Here is a 23,178-nt window from a genome sequence, read left to right as displayed (position 1 = left end):
TCGAACTAAACATATTCTTCTTTCCTCTTTTGGTTTCTGTTTTTCTTCTTTCCTAGATTTGTTGAGATCTATCTTTATGTAGGCAACCTTATCCCAATCTTTTCAATCGTCATCTCTTTGATCTAAATTTAGATCGGTTGCTTATTTTGCTTATTTAGTATGTGTTTTTATTTTTATTTTATTTTATTTGTTAAAATGCGGTAATTTCGAATTGATCCTCAAAATGAGACACCGATCGTCCAGCATCACTCGATCTTCTCTCCAGGCTCTCGTCGACACTGTAAAATAAAGAATTGCATTTGACAACTACATATTTCATATATGTATTTAAATTATTTTTTATAAATTATACATCTATATATCGCTGATAGAAAAACAGCTTGTTATATTTACAAGTATTGCATAACAGTTTTAAACAAGTAAGACAAAAAAATTTTTGTCTCGGTATTATAAAAAATTGCACATATGTTATTATCAATAAATCTGGCAATACATCTACCAAAATCGTGACTAACGCTTTGATACATTTTGACTGACAATTTTCGATCGTAAAAAATAATTATTTAGCAATCAACAATCAGCAATTATAATCATAATGCCTTTTGTTGGTAAAATATTACAAAATGTATATGCATAAATTAAAGCTAACCATTTTACTGTTTGTGCGTAATTATGCACATAAATTTTAACAAGACGTTTTGCAAATCAAAATTGTAAGACAGTTAAGAAGCGTGATTGAATAGTTACTTTTAAAACATCGTAAATTCATATTTATAAAGAATAAAGATAATTTATATTACAAAAGTTGTTTTCTTATGTAGACATCTATTGTGTGTAATGTCTCTGTCAATTTAGTCTATTATTTTAAGTATATTTTAGTTGTGTTATTTGTAAAATATCAACAATTTTTATTATATTATATTTTAATTAATAAAATATTTAACCGTTAATAAACTATCACTGTCATATATAATATTAATATATACAGTTCTCTATAATAATTTTTTTAAGAAATATGTTTTGTAATTTATTATATTACTATTTTGTTATATTTATTATATTGCTATCTTATTATATTTCTCTACTTATTATATTAATACTCTGTATCAAGAATTATCGAATGTTTTATAAAAGAGAAAGAGTTAAATTTTATTTCTTTTTATTTTATTTATATATAGAGCAGATGAGTTTTAAAAAAAGTTGAATATATTTTATATTTAGTTTATTAATAATATTTTTATATAATAATTGAGATTATAAGAAATAAATTATAGGTACATAGATGCAATTATAGGTACATAGATTTAACAAAAAATAAGAAATACATTTATTAATAGTAAATGTGCTTTTTATAATGAATTAAATAGCGTACCTTTAAAATTTAAAAATAACGATGACTTTTCCGCGCTTTTTTAGTTGACACAAGCATACGTACGCACATCACGCTCACAACTGTTTCAGACTCGCTCACGTTCATCCGCTCAATTCACATGAGATCTCGTCATGGCGTTTACCTCTTTACAGCGCGCAGGCGGGGATAATACGCACGCTTTAATCATACACGTATAAAGCCTATTTCAAACGATATAATATAAAAAGAGGATAAATATACTTGTAAATAAAATTATCTTACACAAATCCTATACAAATTTTTACAGTAGGTACTTACAGTCTGTTGTATACAATTTTAAACAAATTTTATGCCAAATTATAGAATTTACAAGAGTAATATAAGAAAAGGTACGAAGCACTGTATAAAGGTTATCACAAAATATTTATTTTTATACTTTACCTATAATGCAAAATATAAAAATTAAGTAGAGAGACTTAGTAGAGAGTATTTAAACAAATTTAAAAAAAAGAACCATGATCTTGTAATTAGGGCATCTGAATACATTTGTAATAAACTGACCATAGAAGATATTTTTATAAAATCGTATTTAGATTAATATTAAAATATTTTTACTTCTAAAAGGAAGCAGATATACTATGTTTTTTCTATATATATACATATATTAAATATTATTATATTTCCCCATTATAACATATTATTTATATAATATTAATTAAATATAGATATTATGTATCTATATATATCTATATATTAACTGCATCTATATCTATATAATTAAGTTATAAAATATTATATTATATATATATATATATATATATATATATATATATATATAAATGGAGATAAATTGGTGATTGAAATAAATTACCATTCGAATTTTTAATATAAAGCGAATGACACATATTGTTTACACATTTAATGTTTCAATTATGTTTAATTCAGCTAATTAATAACCTTTTTCAATATTGCCAAACTTATATACGAGTGTCTGGTTTAAACGATATATTAAATTTTTTTTCAACAAAAGAAGAAAATGTTAAAAAACATTTATTAAGAATTTTACATCATGTTTTTGAGAAATAGAGTTCTTAATCTGACAATAAATCTATTGACTGCTAACATTAAATAATCCGATCAATAATATAAAAAGTTTTTAAACAATTCATCTATTTCTAAAAATAAGAAAATTAAATAAATTTTGATGGGATCAAATAAATCACTTTTAAAAGAAACAGATTTCTTTGCTAAATTATTTATTTTTTCAAATAAAGATTAATAGATTACATAGATTTGTAGATATTTCTACTGATTTATCATCTACAGATGATTATTTTTTATATAAAAACATTGATAATATCAATGTGGAAACTATTCAATCTTTGGGTTTCGGATAGAGAAACTGAATTCAAGTTATTGACAGCAATAAGATAAGCATAAATGAGATTTGCAAGTTTGAAAATTTCTGCAAAATCCAAAAACCACTGTAATAATTAAATTAATAATAAATAATAATAGTTTAAATTCTCTTTAATATAAACATTTTTGTGTGTGCTATTTTTATATTTAATAATAATTGTTTATAATCTTGTAAACAGTTTAAGTTTATTTTTTTTCAATAATTATTTTCCATTCAATTTTCAAAACTCTCTTACTCCTTCTCTGTTGTCTTTTCTGAAATATTCATTTATCTTATATCATATTCTAATTCAATTGTATATTAAGAGAAAGATAAACTTCACTTTGATTTTTCATTTCTGTCTGATGTTGAAATACATAGAAAAATAAAAAAGTTTTAGATAGTTTATTATATGTAAATGAAAGATGTCTTATAGTGATATTTCAAATAGATATTGAAGTGATTTATAACAGATTTGTTTCTATTTTCTTTCTATGATTCCTTTAAAAAAAGATGGTTTAGTCATCTACAATATTGAATTATTATATATATTCTATATATAATATAATATTAATATATAAATATAAAATTTTACGCGAGTTAATATATAAATATATATATATATTTACATATGATAAATATCTAATGCATAAAATTTTAAATATAATTCTGTGTAATACTAAATTATTACATGTATAAAATAATCTCTTAATGGATTTAATGCAGCATAATACATCGCTTCATTTTCCGCATGTTTCCTCCTAAGCCGGAAACAGATTCCAATGACACGCGAGGACACATGAGAGTCTCTAGTAACCCTAGATATAAATTTGCGGATCTATAGGTTCTCTACATTAAGTGTATCCAATCAAATGCGAGATTTTAAATATTCCACTTTGTTATTTTCTAATAAAAGATGCCTTTTAAATATATGCAATACATTTTTTGGATTATTCATAGATGTTAGAGAGGTTTCTCTGCTTTGGAAGGGGGGGGGGGGGATCTATCGATTTTTTTAATATGTAAAATACCTCATACATGAAACTTTAATTTTAAGTTTATTTAATATAATTTAAGAATAATATAAAATATGAAAAGAGTTGTTTGCACACAAGTTTTTCAGCAGATATAAAATTTCAGTAAAGCTTTCGTTACTCAGAGTTTTATATAATACTATTTAAAAGAGAAAAAAATTTAAATTAATATCCATACAATTTTTCATTCTTGCTAGAATACAGAATCATTATTTATAAATAGAAATCTTGAAGATTTAAAAATTATTATCAAGAATCGAGAGCTCATGTATTTTTCTAATACTTCTGTGAAACTGTGGAAAACGTAATTTACTGCACTCATCATTTAAAAAAAATTTATTTATATTCCGATTTACGCACCTCCACAAATTTCGCGTTTGCTCATGATGAACTTTCAAATGGAATCATCAAAAACTTTCTTATTTATTTTATCGGGTTTAGGATTTTTTTTCAGAAAATCCGCGAATTTTCTTCCGTACACATTATTGTGAAAATCCGAGTTATCACGCCCCACGACAAGAAAATACGCACGATATTTCACGGCGGTAAAGCATTTCGCAAAACTGCGAGCTAATTCGCATTGACGAGAAGACGCGCATCAACGGGCTTTTTCGGTGACGTCAGGCGTCTTCTACGTTTCATTCATTCCCTCTCTTATTTCTTTCTCATTTCATCTTATTTTTCTCTTTCTGTCTAAATAACCTTCTGCTACCTCCTACTCATCTCATAAGATCGAGAACCAACGCGAAAGTTCCGCGACTTCACGGTCGAGTCCGTGAGTTTGTTCACGTTTTCATGGAATCTAACAGCTGTGTTACATTGCTTGAAACGATTTAAAAATATGTGCATTTTTCTATAATTTCTTGTTATTTTTGCTCAATTCCTTCCAAAGTTAAAATTATTGGTGTCTAAAATATATTTTATTATAAGTGACTGAGATGTGATAATAATTTTAAATAATATAATATTAATACGATATAATTCTAAACGTGTAATATACAAAATTTAGTATATTACAAAACACTCACCATTTATTATTTAATGAAATCCAAAATTTAAAAACGTCTTTGCCGATGCATATACACATACTATGTTATTTAATCTATAGAATTATATAGTTTAAACAATCATGCAAAATAAACAAAAGCTAACGGTTTTTTCATATTTTAAGAGAAAATTTATAGAATACAAATAAAATTAATATAGAATTACTTACTACTAAGCCTATAAATTCGAGTTGTCAAAATATGAAATTTTTCTGCAATAATAGCATATTCATGTTCTGCATTTAACATATTATTATAAAAACAAAGAAAATTACACTACACAATTATCTTTGTTCTTCAAAAGTAATATCTTATAAACTTGCATTAAATGAATAAAATTTCTCAAGTTGTTATTAATTTTTTTCTTGAAAATTAACTTGAAAAATGAACTAAAATAAGTGAGCTGCACGATGACAACAGATTTAACTTGCTAATTTTTTTAAGTTGTTATTATACATATCTATGATTCCGGTTGTGAATCTAATTATATGCGCATACGTATACGTCAATGAAATTGCAATTATTATAATGGCATTAAAATTCTCTCTTTTTCTGCCTTCTCTCTACTCTCCCCCCTCCCTCTCTCTCTCATTAACTTGCTGTGACAGGTGCGACTTTTTCTTGATTTTAAGCACAATTTTTTAAACATTATGATATAAAAAATTGTAATTAATTATATATTTTATTATACATTTTTTAAATTATATTATTTATTATATTGAAAGAGCGTTTTATTTTCTTATAGATATTTTATATAACTCTCTATTCTCTTTGATAATAGCAAAGTTCTTTCTAGATTTCGTTGAATAAAACATTTAAGAATTAATAAGAAACTATATATTATTAGATTTAATCAGAAATAAAATGTCTATAAATTTTATTGTCATGTAATTTTGTAAACGACATTGCAATGTGCGAGCATAAGATCCGGTTTGAAGACAGATGTGAGAACCACTTATCTCAACAATAGCTGTCTAGGATGACAGTCACCGCATTAAGAATAAAAAAGCATATCACCTTGCAACAGCAAATTACAGACGCTTCGTCTGTCTGTCCTCGGTCTGATATGCAGATTACTTACTTAGTTAGTGTTACCGTGTCTTGAATTGCAATTTATGTCCGCGAATTTATACTTATAGTCCGTAAAAACATTCTGCGAATCGTAATATGGATCAGTTAGGTAAATAGTAAAATTGTATATTGTGAACATTATATATCTTAATTTAGTTTCAAATTTGAATATATAATTTATACATTCATAAATAATAAATATATATAAAATATTACATTCTAAAAATTTTATAATTTTCTGAAACGCTTTTATGAAATACATGTTTCGGTCAATTCTCTATATTATATTAGAATGACATTATATGTATGTACACACACATGTATATATATACATAAAATATATAATTATATATATAATTATACTTATATATAATTATATAATTATATATTTATTATTTATGTTTATTATTTATATAATTATATATTTTAAATATATATAATGTGTATATATATATGTATATATATATATATATATAATAAATATATACATATATATTATATAATAAAAATTTTATTCTCTAGTTTTATTTATTTAATCAACTCCATTTCATTTATACGGCGACTTTTGATACATACTATATATACAGACAATTATATTTAAATACATTTGAATTTTCCTGTATGCATTGTGTAAACACATTAAGTTAATTCAAGAACATACATATCTTCGTTAATCTTCGGTAATCTTTTCTCTCTAATCATTCTATAAATCATTCTATAATCATCTTATAGACTCGCAAAATCTATACATGTTTTCGTATTCAGGGATGTTCTAAAAGAAGCCGAATTTAGTAATGAAGGTTGTCTTTTCTCTCTCTGAATTGTCCTAACTGAGGTACAAAAAGATATCATTTAATGTCATTCGTGCGATTTAAGTTCCTCTAACTACGCAATTTCCGGATCTTAATGATTAAAGAGCCTGGTCAAGTGATGCTTCTCTGCTGTTGTATGTCATCGATATAATGTCTACAATTATTGTAGTTTATAGAAAAAAGTAAAAAATTCTTTTAATGACTAGTAAAACTAAAAGCAAAGTTAATAAATTAATTTTGATTATTTAAAAAATTAAAATATTAAAAATTAAATAATAAATGTATTTATAATTATTTCTGCAATTCAATAATGAATTTGACAGAATGCACACAAACTATAAAATAATAAAAATAGCATATTAATAAACGTCAAGAAATTTTATACAAAAATTATTTGCCACTGTTAAGAATTGAAATAGCATTATAATTAACTATAAATTTAGAAGAAAATCTAAAACTCAAAAATACGAATTTGGAGTACTTGTTTTCTGAATGATTTCTAGGGAGTTGATTGAAGGACAGATTATGAAAAAGGACTGATTATCCCGGAGGTCATAGAAGATAAGCGAAATGAGTTTAGTGCCGGGAAGTGCCCTCATTATCACACACTAGTCAATCTTTTAATCTTGCCGCGCGTTTAGAATGTTCATATCATCATGTGTCATATACCTATATACATGTACTTCAATTCTCCCGACCGATTATCATTTATGTCATAACGATAGTTGTTGCTAATTAATTTTTTAAAATACAATTAAGAATAATTCGCCGGCTAAGAAACAGTTTAATTTTCTTATGTGTCTATTTTATGCAAAATAAAATTAAAAATTTATCGATCCCCATTTTATATAAATTAATTAAAAATTTGTTTGTTTATCACAATTCTTCATTATTATCACATTCTATTTTATATATTTATATATGTAATGTGCATTATTAAAATTAAAAGAGAATTCTTTGCTCTTATATGCATATATAAATTTCGTTTTTGAATAAAATAATTTTAGAAATTAATAAATTAATAATATATTTACGTTAACTTTGTGTGATTTAATATATTACATTATATTACTTTATAAAATAAAAATGATTAATATTTTGCATATAACTTCTTCAACAACTTAAATTATTTTTATAGAGATTCATGAATTGGAGATCATGTAAATTCAAAAAAATATAAATATGTAAATTCCCAATTTTCAAAGTTGATTTTCTCGAAATCAACGACTTATATAGACTTACAAAGACTTATAAAGTGTATTCTACAATTTCGATTTATTTTTATTTAAAAGATCACTCTTTATAAGATCCTTTCAATTATATCACAATTTCGGGCGCATACACCCTATGCACATATCCTAAACAGAAATTAAAAACAAAATTACACAATTATTATATATGTGTACATATATATGTTTTAATCTCTGTTTAAGTTGAAATTTTCTTTTTAATCTATATTTTTTTGGTATTTGGCATTATATGTAATTTCTATATTTTATTATGAGAAAATAATAAATTTTGTAACACTTACCTATCTTTGCTCGGTTAGACTTGTACAATTCGTGAGCGTTTTCTCTTTAAAAACAAAACTTGTCTTTTTGAAAACATTTTTTATTTTATAATTATCGCACAAACTGGATCTTCTAAATGTACTAGGATACTGCATCTCTGTAATATCCGCAAAACTCTTTTGTCTATTTCAAGAAATTAAATTGAATTAAATCAGTTATCATATAGACATAGAAAGATCGCTGAACTAAAAACAAATAAAATGTTTTTAGAAAATATCATACTTTTCACTCACCTAATATCCGGATTGCTTTTACAAGATGACTTTACCAGATCGCTTTTTTTATCTTCCTCTGTGATTGATCTGGAGTGATCTATGAGTGATCTGGAACTTGCTTTTTCTTTCCTTCTCGAATCTAATGTCTTCGAGTCACTTTGTTGCATTCTATTTTCTTTCTCGTTTTCTTTTTTGCTTTTCCCTAAGGACGCATTAATATTTTCTAGAACGGGATCGTGATTTTGATCCTTTGAGTTCTCGATATCGATATGTTCTTCTTTCGTCAACTGAATATTAAAAAGGAGATATTAATTACAATTCGCGTATTGTAATGTATTATTGTTTTATGTACATACATTCTCAAAAAGAAAAATTTGTTATAATAAGAATTATTATACAAAATATCCGATAATAATCGTATCATCTCTCAGTATACAGATAGAGCAGATTAAACTGATTGTTAGCAAAAGTGTTCTACCGTTTTGCGATTTTCACAATAATACAATATAAATAATAAAAGAGAAATTAATTTTAAAAAATCTGTGCGAGTATAAGAGACATCTTACTCTTACGCGGTTGCTGTGCGCTTGATTATTAATCCCAACGCTTAATCGCATAACAATGGGTTGTCTCTTCTCGCCGCGCACTTATACACACGCAGATTGACCAATTTTTAAAAATTAATTTTTCCGTAATTATTGTAATAATCGCAAAACGATAAAGGACTTTTCTATTCGGTTTAACTCACTCTGCATTTGCATAAAGAGATGATATAGTTATTACTGAATATGTTTGTACAATAAGCGTGTTATGAACAACCAAGCAGCAATATCACATTTGTCTGATGAAGTTTCCAACAAATCATAAAATATAAAAAAAAACAATATTTATATATCTCTGAATTTTTTTATATCTAAATGGCACGTAACAAAAATAGTGAAACATCTTGCATATACATATATCTTATTATTCTTAATTGATTATTACCTTATTTTGAGCGTTAAAATGTGATTGTGACATATCGGAATGCATGTTGAGGCTCTCTCGTCTACAAGAACCATCTGGTGCGGTAATTAGCACCGGAATCGGATTGGCGGGTATTGGCGTCGGCACTTGCATGTGTAACCCGCGAGTTGAAGATCCCAAACTTGACCCATCAGAAGTCATAGTTAATGAACTGCTACTGGAGGTTTCACGATATTTCGGAAACGGACTTGAGTTAGGATGTTCTATAAATGTCAATTAAAATAATTGACAAATTAATTAATTAATTTATACTGATTAATATAAAAAGAAGTAATATCATATAAAAATAAATATGACTTTTCTTTCTATATTTTATCCAATTATAAAAAAATAGGAGAAGAGAAGCAATAAAAATAAAAAATACAAACAAAAATAAAACAAATTTAAATATAAAATTAAAATATAAAAATAAAATAAATAAAAAGCAATATAATTAAATTATTAATAGAGAAAAACATTATATATACATATATGTATAGTAAAAAGAGCAATTCTTCAGTTTTGTGTATGTGTAAATAATATTTTTTTAAATATTTTTTAAAATTTGCATTAAAAATAAAAATAACAAAAAAGAGAGAAACAAAAAATATAATTGGATAATAAAGAGAATAATAAATTTTTACCAGCTTTTACATCGCGATGTATTGTTCGAATATGATCGAGATCGGCGGCAGAGCAAAGCGGAGTGTCCACCTCATAAGTATTATTAAAAAGACTGTAATTGACTTCGTATTCGCCGGTTTCTTTGCGAAAGGAAATAATGGATTGGAACCGATGACCCCATAGAATCTCCGATGGCAAATACGAGCTTCTCGCTTGCGTTGTCATACCAGTAGATTCAATCACTCCTGTCAATATTATTAAAATTATCATTATCATATCAAAATATTTCAAACATCACTCTATTATGTCAATAAATTATGATATTTTTACAACCTTCCAACATCACAACGATCTCGAACCGCTCTTGCAACATGTCGCTAGCTGATATCTTATAGAGTGGCGAATGTCGATCGATCTTATGAACAATCGTGGTAGGCCATATGAAAAAGATCTTATCCTCCTCCCCGTCGCCTCCTACTTTCAATTCCGTCTGGAAGAATGGCAATAATTCACCTTCCTTCGTAACCTGAAACATACGTTAGAAATGTATATTAACAAAATAATATACATATACAAATAATATACTGTATACAATTATTAATTTCTTCTCTAAATTTTGTAAATTATATATAGGGTATAGGGTATATTAATTATATATAGGGTAGGTAGTAATAATTATAGTCCTACTTTTCTCTTGATCATCTGGGCACTAACGTGAGCCTCGATGATGTGACTTTTGCGCATATCACCAACCCGAAACATGAGGCAAGGCTGGCCGTCTCGTTGACAGATAACAGCATTGCGCGAAAAGAGCAATGTTTGTGTGCGCTTTTTAGGGCGCGATAGCTTGGCGAACACGATGCCGACCATAAATGCCTGTAGGATTACTCCGGTCATCGATTGGATACATAGCGTGAAAATTGCTTCAGGACATTCGTCCGTCATATGCTTCGCCCCATATCTATATACATATGTCATTCATACGTTCTTTAAAAACTTATAATGAGAACATTTTATAATCATTATTATAAAAAGCAGAAAAAAGGAAATAAAAAGAAGGAAAACGAGAAAAAGAAGAAGGGAGATAGTAACAAAAGAATAATAATAATATTGATATATTATAAATATAAATTATTAGAATATCATAAATTATATCAATACCATTATTATTCTTTTGTTACTATCTCCCTTTTTAATAATTAAATGATTATAATACATATAACAAATAATAAAACGCTACTAGGCTTTTCTTTATTCGGAATTTTTCTATTAATTATACTTTCAATTAAATTAACTTAACGGCACTTTAATGGCATTTTTGTAACATATAATGTCGATGCAATCTTTCGATTGTAGCTATTCCAAATAGAATTGATCAATTTTGAAATTTCATATAATATAAAGTAATAAACAAAGGAGGATGGGTAAAATCACCGGATTTTGGCCCAAACGATGGAACCTTTTTTATGCATGTCTTCTTATATTTTTGGATGTATTGAATTCAAATCAAACGTTATTTTCAAGGTGCACCGATGGGAAAATATTGAAAATCGCATTTAAATTGCAGTTCTGCTCTTAGCATGACCCTTCGTCGTATTTATTTGGAATTGTGCTTTGAACAGCTTGAGTTTGGTCACGATGAGATTTTCTGTAACATATTACGCATTCAAACATATTATCACTTACATGACGATATGATGATCTTGCTTTTTTAGCTAAGCTTACGTCACAAATGTTACAAATCTTATCCATTCCGATCAATAAAAAAATGAAGAAATATATTATAACGCCATGCCGGAGTAATTATTGTCGGAAAATATGAAAAGATAAATCTAAGCGCTCTAATAAAAATAGTTTTTTTTTAAATAGAGCCGAATTTGACTGTAAGTCAGTCTAAATGTGAGAATAAAACTAATTTTTTTCTGAAATATCCCAATAATATCTTGTGTGGCAAGTGTGGAAAACAATGAATTACGTCGCGCGTGATTGTAGCATGAGCCGAAGGCACAAGTACGAGTGTGAATGTATCTGTATCATAAGCTGAGGCGAATGCGGCAACTTTACGCGCGACGTAATTCGTTGTCTTCCGCACATGCCACATACAATATTTTTTGTAATGCTTGACTTTTAACACACACACATATACACACACACACACACACACACACACACACGAGATGAGATAGCCGTCACGTCTACGTCATTGATCTTGGGTCATGCTAAGAGCAGAACTGCAATTTAAATGCGATTTTCAATATTTTCCCATCGGTGCACCTTGAAAGTAACGTTTGATTTGAATTCAGCATATCCAAAAATATAAGAAAACATGCATAAAAAAGGTTCCATCGCTTGGGCCAAAATCCGATGATTTTACCCATCCTCCTTTATAAATATTTTAACACATATACGCATGCATATAAATGCAGAATGATTTACACTCAAAGTGCATTATTCACTATTATCGCGTTTGATTTCTTGTATATTATGATAAATATTCTTTAGATGTTTAAAAGTAATTTCTATTATTATTTCTTCACTCTCAACGTAAGCAACTCTAAGCGATTGTACAATGCAACCATTTCTTCTACTGCAACTTGAGATTAAAACTAATTATCGATTGTCTCTAAACCGATACCGACAATTCCCAAACTATCTCAAATTATTATTTTCTCAAACTTTCTGCGTATAAACTAATTCTCTTAAATCTTTTACACCAATTAGTCACAATTAAATCATAAGAAATTCAATTTTTGGTTATTCGATGAATTCTTTGCTTTTTCTATTTCCAATCTCTACAATTATTTTTTTTTTCGACAAATGATGAATAAGTCTTTTTAATTATATTAAATAACTATGTCAAATATATGAGACAAAATGTTTTATGTGATAATGTGTGTAATAATTACCCGATTGTATGCTGTGTCTCGACAGAGAAAAGGAAACAACTAGTGAAACTGCGTATATCTTTGACACAAGGAGTGAAAGTGTGATTATTGTAATTGTTGATATCAAGATCACCATGACTGTACGCGATTAACCACCATATAAGTGCAAATCCCAACCAAGATAACAAGAAGTTCATAGAAAATACTAAGAGTGTCCATCGCCATTGCGCATCTACCAGTGTTGTAAAAATATCCTGCAAGCAAAATAATTTACTATACAATATTTATTACAATGAGTATAGCACGTTATATATTTACAAAAAATAATAAACAAAAATTATTATAAAAAATTTTAAATAATAATATAATAATAAAATAATAAGAAATATTTATTCTAAAGATTTATAAATTCTCTTTTAATAATGCATTTATAAAATAATATCCATTTATAGAGATATAATTCTTTATTAATCAATAACTCTTTATTAAAATGTACAAATAAATAATGACCACTATGTTTAGATAGCTCTAAACACGTAACCAAGGAGTGTTCTCTCTCTCTATTAATGTTTCATTATATATTAATGAACTTTTAATCAGATAATCAATATGAACAACAATTGTACTGGCACAAATATTGACAATAAGCCTATTTATTAAACATGACGCCTTTAAATTATCATTTGTTTGAATCAATAACGAATAACCTTTTCAAGCAGCGTTTTCAAAATATTAATGTACGAAAATAGATTAATGACTTCAACTCTTCAAAAAGATGATCTTTCTTTCTTTGTAGAACTGCTTGATAGACATGCAATCTCACATGAATATCTTACATGCAAAGTAGAACTCTTTGATTATCTTACATGCAATAATAAAATAATAAATTTAAGAAAATTAACGTTATATTTCTGTATGTGCTTTTTGTATTTATATACTTTATTTATTTCTTTTTCTTCTCTCTTTTCGATCCAATATTACAAAAAATATTCACCTGAAGATATCGCCGACGTCGTTTGGCAACATTTCCTTGTACAACATTACAGTCGCCGTGTTTAAAAACAACTCTTTTTCGAACTCTTCTGGAACTAAATCTGGTTTGGCGATACCTTGAAAGAGAAATTGATCAGGTTAAGTTTTTTTAGACCACATTTAATACTTTAATTATTTAAAATAGGGGTTATAAATAGGCAGTGTATTTTAATTAGATAACAAAAAAATTATATTTAATAATTTTAAAATATATATAATTTTAGTTAGAAATTTGACGTCTTATAATCTGTATACCATAAACTAATTATCTCGCAGAAGTCTGTAGATTAAAGAGTCTTTGAAAATCTAACGCTACACAGTTTTCAGCAATGATATTATACATATGTGCTTACCAAGCAATTTCATCTTTTTGAATTCAAGAAGAACTGCATTTATCAGTCTGTATTTATTATATGTAAATAGATAAATATATATTATACATATTTGATAAATATTGGATGATTGCAAAAGTTCGTGCCCGATAGATGGTGGTAATAACTTCAAATCGGGCACGAACTTTTGCAATCATCCAATATATGATATCATAAGATTTTAAATTTTAATGAAATGACTATTTTCTGCAAAGTGGCGTAAAGTACAAATAGACATCAACAAGTATGTTTTAGTGACATTTGCAAACGCCAAAAAGCGCGTAGTGTGAAGTCGTCGTCGATCTATTTGCGTCATGGGTCAATGTGTCAAGGTTGAGAGCCATGCGAAATCACGCAAATTTAGAACGCTATTTGCCAGACAACGTTGTTTGATTTGAAACTAAACGATAGCCAATTAATTCGAGATCTAGTTTCTCATCAAAGATATAATACAATTGTAAAGACAGTCTTTTAATAATTTTGCATTCTCTATGTAAAATAAAAATATAATATATATCACATAAGAAAAATGGGACAAATGTAATAATTTTATATTTTATTATTCTAATAAAAAAATTATATGTGATATAATTAATTAAATAAATTATCTTTATAATTTGATAAAAAAGAGACTTTTATTTTATAAATTTAAAATAAATTTTTTTTAATTAAATAATGTTAAAAATTTATATATTTATATAACAGTACTCTCTTGAAAAATAAATACGCTAATGTAAAAGAAATTTATAGTCGAAAACGTGAAAAGAATTGAATCTGCCTGATATGTTCTTCCAGTAAATAAAGTTTCCACGCTTATATTATTGGATTTATTGCCATTACCATAATCGCGGATACTTTCTCGTCTCAACGACAACGTGGGCAGTTATTTCGAAATGAGAAATACTTCTCGCACGCAGTCAAGTATTTCCATATAATAAAATATAGACTATTTAAGAATTCCGTTTATTCGACTAAAATCACAGAATAATATGCAAAAGAAGATCTGATAATTTTGTATCTGTATGTCTTATTACTCATTTATTTCATATTTTTATTTCGTTAGATATTGTTTATATTGAACAATAGGAGCAAGAAATTTTTAATTTATTGTTAGTACGATTTAGGAGACCGGTACTCAAATCATTTTTACACACATACACGTGTGTTTGTGTGTATACAATATAACTATTAGATGATATTTAGCTTACAAGAGTGTTTTTTCCATAAAACGTTCGAAATACGGCATTTTACACAATAGTATAACATTAAAAACTATATATTTAAAGACTTGATACCTGGAAATTTTTATTGAAAGAAAATTTATTTTAGATTTTAAATATTTACGAATAAGCATTGAACATTTTATATAAACATTTTATATAAATATATGCGATATAAAACATGCTATATGAGATCTGTGCATATAACCAATGCTAAATAGAAAGAAAAAGTAAGAAAGAAAGCCTGTCGAAAACGATTACTTGAGTAATTCCTCGCTCCAGGCTGCCTCGCCGGAAGTCGTCGCTTTAATGATCATCATTGACACTTGCGACATCGTTCGTCGTAATTCTGATAATTTGATCTTTTCGCCCAAATGATGGATTCTCTCAACACATGATGCGCGTCGTCGTCCCAACTTTGTCACTTCCATTTTTCGCGATCGGCGTAAAGTTATTTAGTCATTTGAAAGCATTGGAGAATACACACACAGGCTTTTAATATTGTAAAAATAAGCAGCGATTTATTCATAATCGATGAATTTAATCGATAAAATAAAAACTTACTATATTATTTATATATAAAATTATATATATATATATATATATATATAACTAAATACAACAAAATATAATAATATAATTTAATTTAATTTATAAAGCTAAATTTTTCATCAAAAATATCAAGGCATCAATTCTGAGTTAATAAAAATAGAATAAAAGTAAATAAAGAACTTCGTGCAAATTAAAATTTCGGAGAAGATGAATAGAACAAAATTTTATTATTCAGTTAATTTTTAATAAATTTAAGTTGACTTTTTAAAAGAATTTTTATTTTTTTACTTGAAATATTTTTAAAAAATTTTTATTTGAGGCTTTAAGTTTATAAAAATACATGTATTGAAAGTTGAAAAATTGTCTAATAATGATAATTTTGACAAATGATAACTTTTTTTGATATTCTCATTGAGAATTGACTCCAGATTGTTTAGAATCCGGATTAAAATTAAAATTATAAGATTATGAGACAATTTATGTATGTATGTATATGTAAGTACAAACATACTTTTGTGTGGTGAGTGCCCTTTATGCACTATAATGATGGCCACTACGCGAAATATCTATATTTTTGATTTGATTTTTTATTATATAGTAGTAATTTATATATAAAAATTTAAACAATTAAATTGATCATTGTAAATGGACACAGATTAATTAGGATTGCTCGTTAAAGAACCAAGGTTGGCTGAACACTGCACATACAATTTCGTCTCTTGGCGAACAGAACGGTTTTTCTTTATCTTTGGCACGATCCATTGAATATATTGAACTGTTGAGAAGAGGGGAGTTATCAATAACGCTAAATTTTCTATTATAAAAATAATAAAAGTAGATATCAAAGTTGAGAAATATATCCAAATATGAGATTTCTAGTGACAACACAAACATTATCTCAATATAATTAAAATGATAATTTTTGAAGCTTTATTTAAATGACCTTTTAACACTCATTGTCAGAGAAGCGTTCAAGTAATGCTAATAAGTATGATCTTATCCAGACTATTCCGCGAAGAAACTAACAAGCTTCAACAAATTAATAAGAATACATTATTATACGTGTCAAAATAAAATTATGATTACTTTAATACTTCTATTATTTCTATTGGTGTTTCAACTCTTCAAAATAGCATTATTTTTATCAATATTTTAATTACCAATTTAAAGTGTTCGCTTTGCTTTTATTTGCAGGCATGCTGCTGTCTGTTGCTTTATCTGCTCACAATCAGATTTTATTATTCCGTCAGTATACTTGTATTCATCTCATAAGATGCCTCGAATTTTGAGTATACAGCAATGATAAGTCAAAAATACGAAAATCGCTAAATAGTAAAATTCTCTGAGCATTAAATGGCTCTTTAAAAGCTTAAAAAATTACAATTCTAATTTTAATTGTATTAGAATATTTTTATATTGCCACCAGAAATCTTATGCTTGGATATTATTTCTCAATTTTAATATTTATTTTTATTACTTTTATAATGAAAAATTTAGCATTATTGATAATTCTCCTCTTCGCGACAGTTCAACAAATTCAATGAATCATGCCAAAGACAAAAAGATCATCGCTCTGTTTACCGAAATTGCATTTGCAATGTCCAGCCAAACTTTTGGTTCTTTAACGAGCTAATTAATCTGTATCAATTTACGGTGATCAATTTAGTTGTCTGTTTTCAAAATAAAGAATAATGTAAGCCACTAATAGCATAAAAAAATATTAAAGGCTAAATTTTTCTTCTTAAAAAACAAATTTATTTCCAGAGTAGGACTTTTATTTTGATCGAGAAAAAGAAAAATTTCCAAATCATATTTTTTTAACAGCGAAATAATACTGGTCGCTATTTTCGAGGTCTCATAACAGTGTATATTGTGATCCAAATTTTACATCGTCTTGCTTATTTTAGGATGATGCTGTTAGTAAATACGTTGAGCGTATAATGCGTTTAACACATAAACATTAAAAATTAAGTTACTTAATTTTTATTCGATAGATATCAATATAAAGTCTTTTTGATATCTCAACACTTTATAAATTTCTTGATAACTACTTTATCTAATTTATACTTTATTATACAATATCTTGATAAGATATATTGTATATTATTGCTCTCCACAGTGAAAAATTGTCTTAACAGCAAATGCAGTTTAAATTTAAACGATCAGTGTATATGACGACATTCTCACGATGTTGCCGCACGCGGAACCGATAAGCTTTTTCCTATCGGCATTAGCTTATGCCTTATGCAATACATACATAATTGCACAAGGATGTACTATTGGAGAACTATTGCTATGAAGGTGAAATTAATATTAATATTTATGAAAAAGTTATTTATATCTGAGAGCTAAATTATGTTAGTTTTATAAATACTATTATATATAAATAAAATTTTGATACTTTGAGATGTTATTTCACATACATACATAAAAAATTATGTATTTTAATATTTCTTATTTATATATTAAAATTGCAAAACTTGGGTAAAATAATATATATAAAATTATTAAAATTATAATATAAATTCTAATACGCAAAATATATTATGTATTATTTCGATGAAAAAAGAGATAATAGATATTACTATTAGATAAAAATATTACAACAAAATAAGTAAAAATTAATATCAAATCGTAATATATTACATAAATATTACAAATAATCTTAATTCTTTGATATAAATATTATTCTTAATATTGTAAACAGAAAAAGACAAGAAAAATAAATTTCTGTTTTTTTAAAACTGAAACTTAGAATACGATATTATATCTCATTAATAAGAAAGTGCTCGCAACAGTTTCCACTTATAAGATAGTGGACTTATATTTACTTTCCAGTAACTATTTCATAAATCTTTTCAATAGTTTATTGAGATGAAAATGAGACGGAAATAAGAGCAAATGAAAAAAAAAAAAAAACAAATGAAAAAGAATAATATTAAACAACAATTTTCAATGTCAAAGCTAGAATGCTGTCAGATGTCAACAGATGTTCAAATAAGACACAAGACTTGCTCGTATAAAAAAGGAAAGAGATAATTTTCTTCTTATTAATGAAGCGAAAAATTTTTCTGTAAACGAGGTAATATATTATATTTTTATCATTGTATTGGCTGCAGAGTATGCCACGTTATTAATTTACAGCATAATACTCAAGTCAATTTAATCATGTTGTAAATTGGCTTTGTTGTATCAAATGCTTAGAAATTAGTGTAATATGATTTAAAGAATCGTAAACATGCAAACTATAGAATTTAATTCCCCCCCTCTCTCTCTTCTTTTCTCCATACAGTAATATTATAAATATATATTAAAGTTTCAACTACATAGAATTTTACTATAACATAATTTTACTTTATTAATAATAATAAGAAACTTTAATAATAATAAAATATTGATATCATAAAAACAGTGTAAAAATATATAATCTAAATATCATAATATCTAAATAAAATATATTAACAAATAATTTATATGAACAATTTAAAAAAAATTGAAAGAAAATTATTCCTATGTACTTACAGTATCATCCAACAATTGATTTTGAGACGAGACATCATTATTAATTAATTGCTTATTATTAATTAACTTGTGACTGTTTAATGGCGTATTTTAGATTCTGCACAGCACATAAGCAGTAATCAACCTACTGATCAGCATACTGCTATTTTCCGTTTGGAAAATTTTTGCGATAAGCGAAAACGAATTCGAATTACAATAGCGAGTCATCATGGTACTTCACCGAACTATTATTGTATACTTACACAAGCCTGTATGGTTTTGATGTTTGAACAAACGAAATAGTTTCCTACGTAATTTTGTGTGCTGAATCCGAATCTGGCCTCAGAATTTATCCATCACGTCAAGTTTCCATTATATAAATAAATAAAGTATTCATAAATAAATAAAGTCAAAAATGTCAAAAATGATGATTTTAGCTAACTTTATGCATTTATTTTAGAGACATCAAATTTTTTAAAATATTTCTGATAATGTCATCGCATAGTATTAGTCTTCTTCTTTAAAAACCATTTTTAATCGTTCTCGTACGATATCTTATTTCCGAGATATATTACTTTAAAGATGTTAAAATTACAAATGCATACTTTTTGTATTTTGGGCTTAATGTGTTTTTGGGTTTTTGAGTTTTAAGTTTGGAGTTATTGGGTATTGGGTGCTGTAGGTCTATATGATGTACCTTGCACATGTATCTATTTGTAATTTTAATATGTTTAAAAGGATCTTGGGAACAAAATATCGTACGAAGATGATTAAAAATAGATTTTAAAGGGGAAGAGAGACTAGCACTCTGCAATGGCATTATCAAAAAATAAAAAAAATAAAAAAAACTGGAGTCTCTAAAATAAATGCATAAAGTTGGCCAAAATCGTCATTTTTGACACCTTTGACTTAATTTATCTCGGAAACCTGACGTGTGATGGGCAAATTCTGAGCCCAGATTCGAATTCAGCGCACAAAATTACGTAGAAAACTACTTCATTTGTTCAAACATGTCTTAAAACCCTTTATTTTGCAGGCCTGTGTTATTAGTGTGACGATCGATATTGGTCGATCACATTTATAGCACGAAAAATTAAAATAAAAAACATAAAATATTATTTTAAACATCATATGTGCGTATAAGTGATAAGAATATTATATAAAACTAAAACTATCAGAACTAACATGATATCATTGTATGAGTGATGATTCGATGTGATCCAAGAATAACATATATAATAAAATTAATCTTATCATTAGATTCACTTTCGAATTGCGCAATCTCTCACCTTAATAGAGGACCCGATTCGCTCTTCGAGCTAATCCTATTACAGGCTCTCCTTTTAAACGTGCTCAGAATATCCCGTTTCTTCTCGGTTTCATTGATGGTTTCACCTGTCTCTTCTGCGGAATCTTCACCGCATAAATTTACCGCGACTGTGGTTGCCGGCATCGACGTATGCACCAATAATTCGTTCAAGAGTGTAATTATGACAGTCGAGGCTTTATCCTCATGGATCACTCTTCTTCGATCTTCTCTTAGTCTATTTACAATCAATGTCCCATTTTTAAAACATTAATTTACAATCAATGTCCCATTTTTAGAACATTTGATAAGATAATTTATAGTTTAATAATTTAATTAGAATTCTAATTTTTAAATACATCTTTTTAAAAATAATTACAATTAGTCGATTAACTTTTTTGATTAAAATATGAATATTTCTTTGTTCTATTTAATAATTTCTATTTAATAATTGAATAAAACTGTAAAAAAATTTAGTATAATGAAAATTATTTTTTATATTTAAATTTTAATGTGTCTTAAATTATATATGTATATATAATTAAAAAATAATTGTACTTTAAATTGTAACGAAAAAGATATTCTATTGTGTTAAATATCTTGTAAATTGACATTGTTTTTTTTTTTTTTTTTTTTTTTTTCTAATGAATTTCCTAATCTTGCATATGTCTCAAATATTCTTAATCCAAAAACGCAATTTATCAGGAAAATTCAAATAAACTTGAAAATAAAATGTTTTATGCCAAGATTTAGTAGAATTTGGAAATTTATAGTTGATTTGTCGATGAATTAATGGCAAATTTGTTTATCATCCTGCGAAATTTGAATTACAAATTCACACATCTTACTTGAATTTTTTACGCGAAAACACTTGTTATTCGTGTAGAAATATACAATCTTCGATTTTCTACTAGGTTTTTTGTCTATTCTGAAGATTTTATTGAATATCCAAATAATTTATTGTGTGTGTGTGTGTGTGTGTGTATGTGAATGTGTTTTGTAAGCTTATATAATTGTATATAAAATATATATATACATATATATATAAATTTTATACTTAATTTATTTACCTTATTTGTATTTTCTATTTTTTTTTTAGAACTTATTCTTCTTGAATTTAATTTATTCAACGTTGTGATTTTTTTTACATCATACATACAATAATTAATCAATTGTTTTTACATGGCATGAGCATTTTATCAATCCAATTTTGCCACTATATATTTCGCGATCGCTTTCATCACTCAACACAAACTCATTTAACACGCCAGGAAGACCATATTATCAGAATATCATATGATATTATAAATTATAATTAAAGTTCTTTTTTTAACACTTCCAACACAATACAATATACACGTATGAATCGCGAATTTAATTGAATCCAATGAAGATTCACGAGTACTATTGATCTACAGTTCGTGCGGAATCGGCAGCCATCATTTTGCGCGCTTGATTAAGACTCTGCCGAGATTGCGGCAAAGTATGATCGTCGCGAGAATCCGCCAAGTGAAAATAAATCGTAAGAGTGCGCGTAGGCGAGCGTGAGCGTGAGCATATTCACGACAACACGTGCACGTCATCGCGAAAGAAGGACGTGATGTGACGTGTGGCCATACTGCGCAAGCAGATAAGGTTGCGGCGCGGTTTTATCAATTCTGATTTTATAAATCTACTCATAATAACAGGCCTAAATCAATGCACAATTTTTATGTGAATATTTAAACTAGCCAAAAAGTATTATTTAAAAAAAAACGCAACAATCTCTTTATTGATTTATATTTTTGTTATTGTTTGTAATAATTGCGTATAATGATATAATAATTGGAAGTTAGGAATTAGAAATTGAAGATGTTAAAAGATGTTTAATCGGCAATTGACAATTAGGGAATTGTGATTCAGAAAATAAAAATGTAATTAAGATTTGAAGATTGACAAGTAATTAATATGAAAATTAAATCTGTTTTTGTCTGAAAGATCCGCCTAATTAACTCATTTAATTCTTTCATAAAGGATTGTAAAATGTTTTTAAAAAAATTTCATATCTTTATTCTTAATATAATTCACGTGAAAATAGTTTGTAATAATTTATGTAGTCTACTTTGTATTTGATCAGCTAAAATATAATGAGTAAATATATATTTATTAATTAGTCTATTAGTAAGTACAATATACATGTGCGT

At 26.6% G+C, this 23,178-nt stretch overlaps 2 protein-coding genes across 12 annotated transcripts in view; one reads left to right on the top strand and one right to left on the bottom strand.

The window, feature by feature from the left end:
• Nucleotides 1-23,178, top strand: part of Fmr1 (synaptic functional regulator FMR1) — a 58,905-nt gene that overhangs the window by 21,097 nt on the left and 14,630 nt on the right. The window lies entirely within an intron of this gene.
• On the bottom strand, nt 140-22,576 carry LOC145932570 (G protein-activated inward rectifier potassium channel 3). 5 transcript variants are annotated; one of them, XM_083031637.1, is made up of 11 exons: nt 22,066-22,576; nt 20,979-21,233; nt 14,008-14,122; nt 13,035-13,267; nt 10,816-11,089; nt 10,462-10,654; nt 10,149-10,373; nt 9,487-9,728; nt 8,518-8,786; nt 8,245-8,407; nt 140-278 (listed from the first exon to the last, which is right to left on the bottom strand). In XM_083031637.1, exons 2-10 carry the CDS (start codon nt 21,140-21,142, stop codon nt 8,245-8,247), a joined length of 1,878 nt encoding a protein of 625 aa, XP_082887763.1. In that variant the 5' UTR covers nt 21,143-21,233; nt 22,066-22,576; the 3' UTR covers nt 140-278. The 5 variants fall into 5 exon arrangements, with proteins under 5 accessions (XP_082887763.1, XP_082887731.1, XP_082887737.1 ...); XM_083031605.1 differs by lacking the exons at nt 20,979-21,233; nt 22,066-22,576 and adding exons at nt 15,898-16,128; nt 16,700-16,870; XM_083031629.1 differs by lacking the exons at nt 140-278; nt 20,979-21,233; nt 22,066-22,576 and adding exons at nt 5,687-5,983; nt 15,898-16,128; nt 16,700-16,871.

The sequence above is a fragment of the Prenolepis imparis genome, unplaced genomic scaffold, assembly GCF_030444845.1.
Source record: "Prenolepis imparis isolate NDT839.2.m4 unplaced genomic scaffold, iyPreImpa1.0 SCAF_1, whole genome shotgun sequence".
Lineage (NCBI taxonomy): Eukaryota > Metazoa > Arthropoda > Insecta > Hymenoptera > Formicidae > Prenolepis > Prenolepis imparis.
Note: the sequence above shows the minus strand (reverse complement) of the source record. Positions and strands in the feature narration are given on the sequence as shown.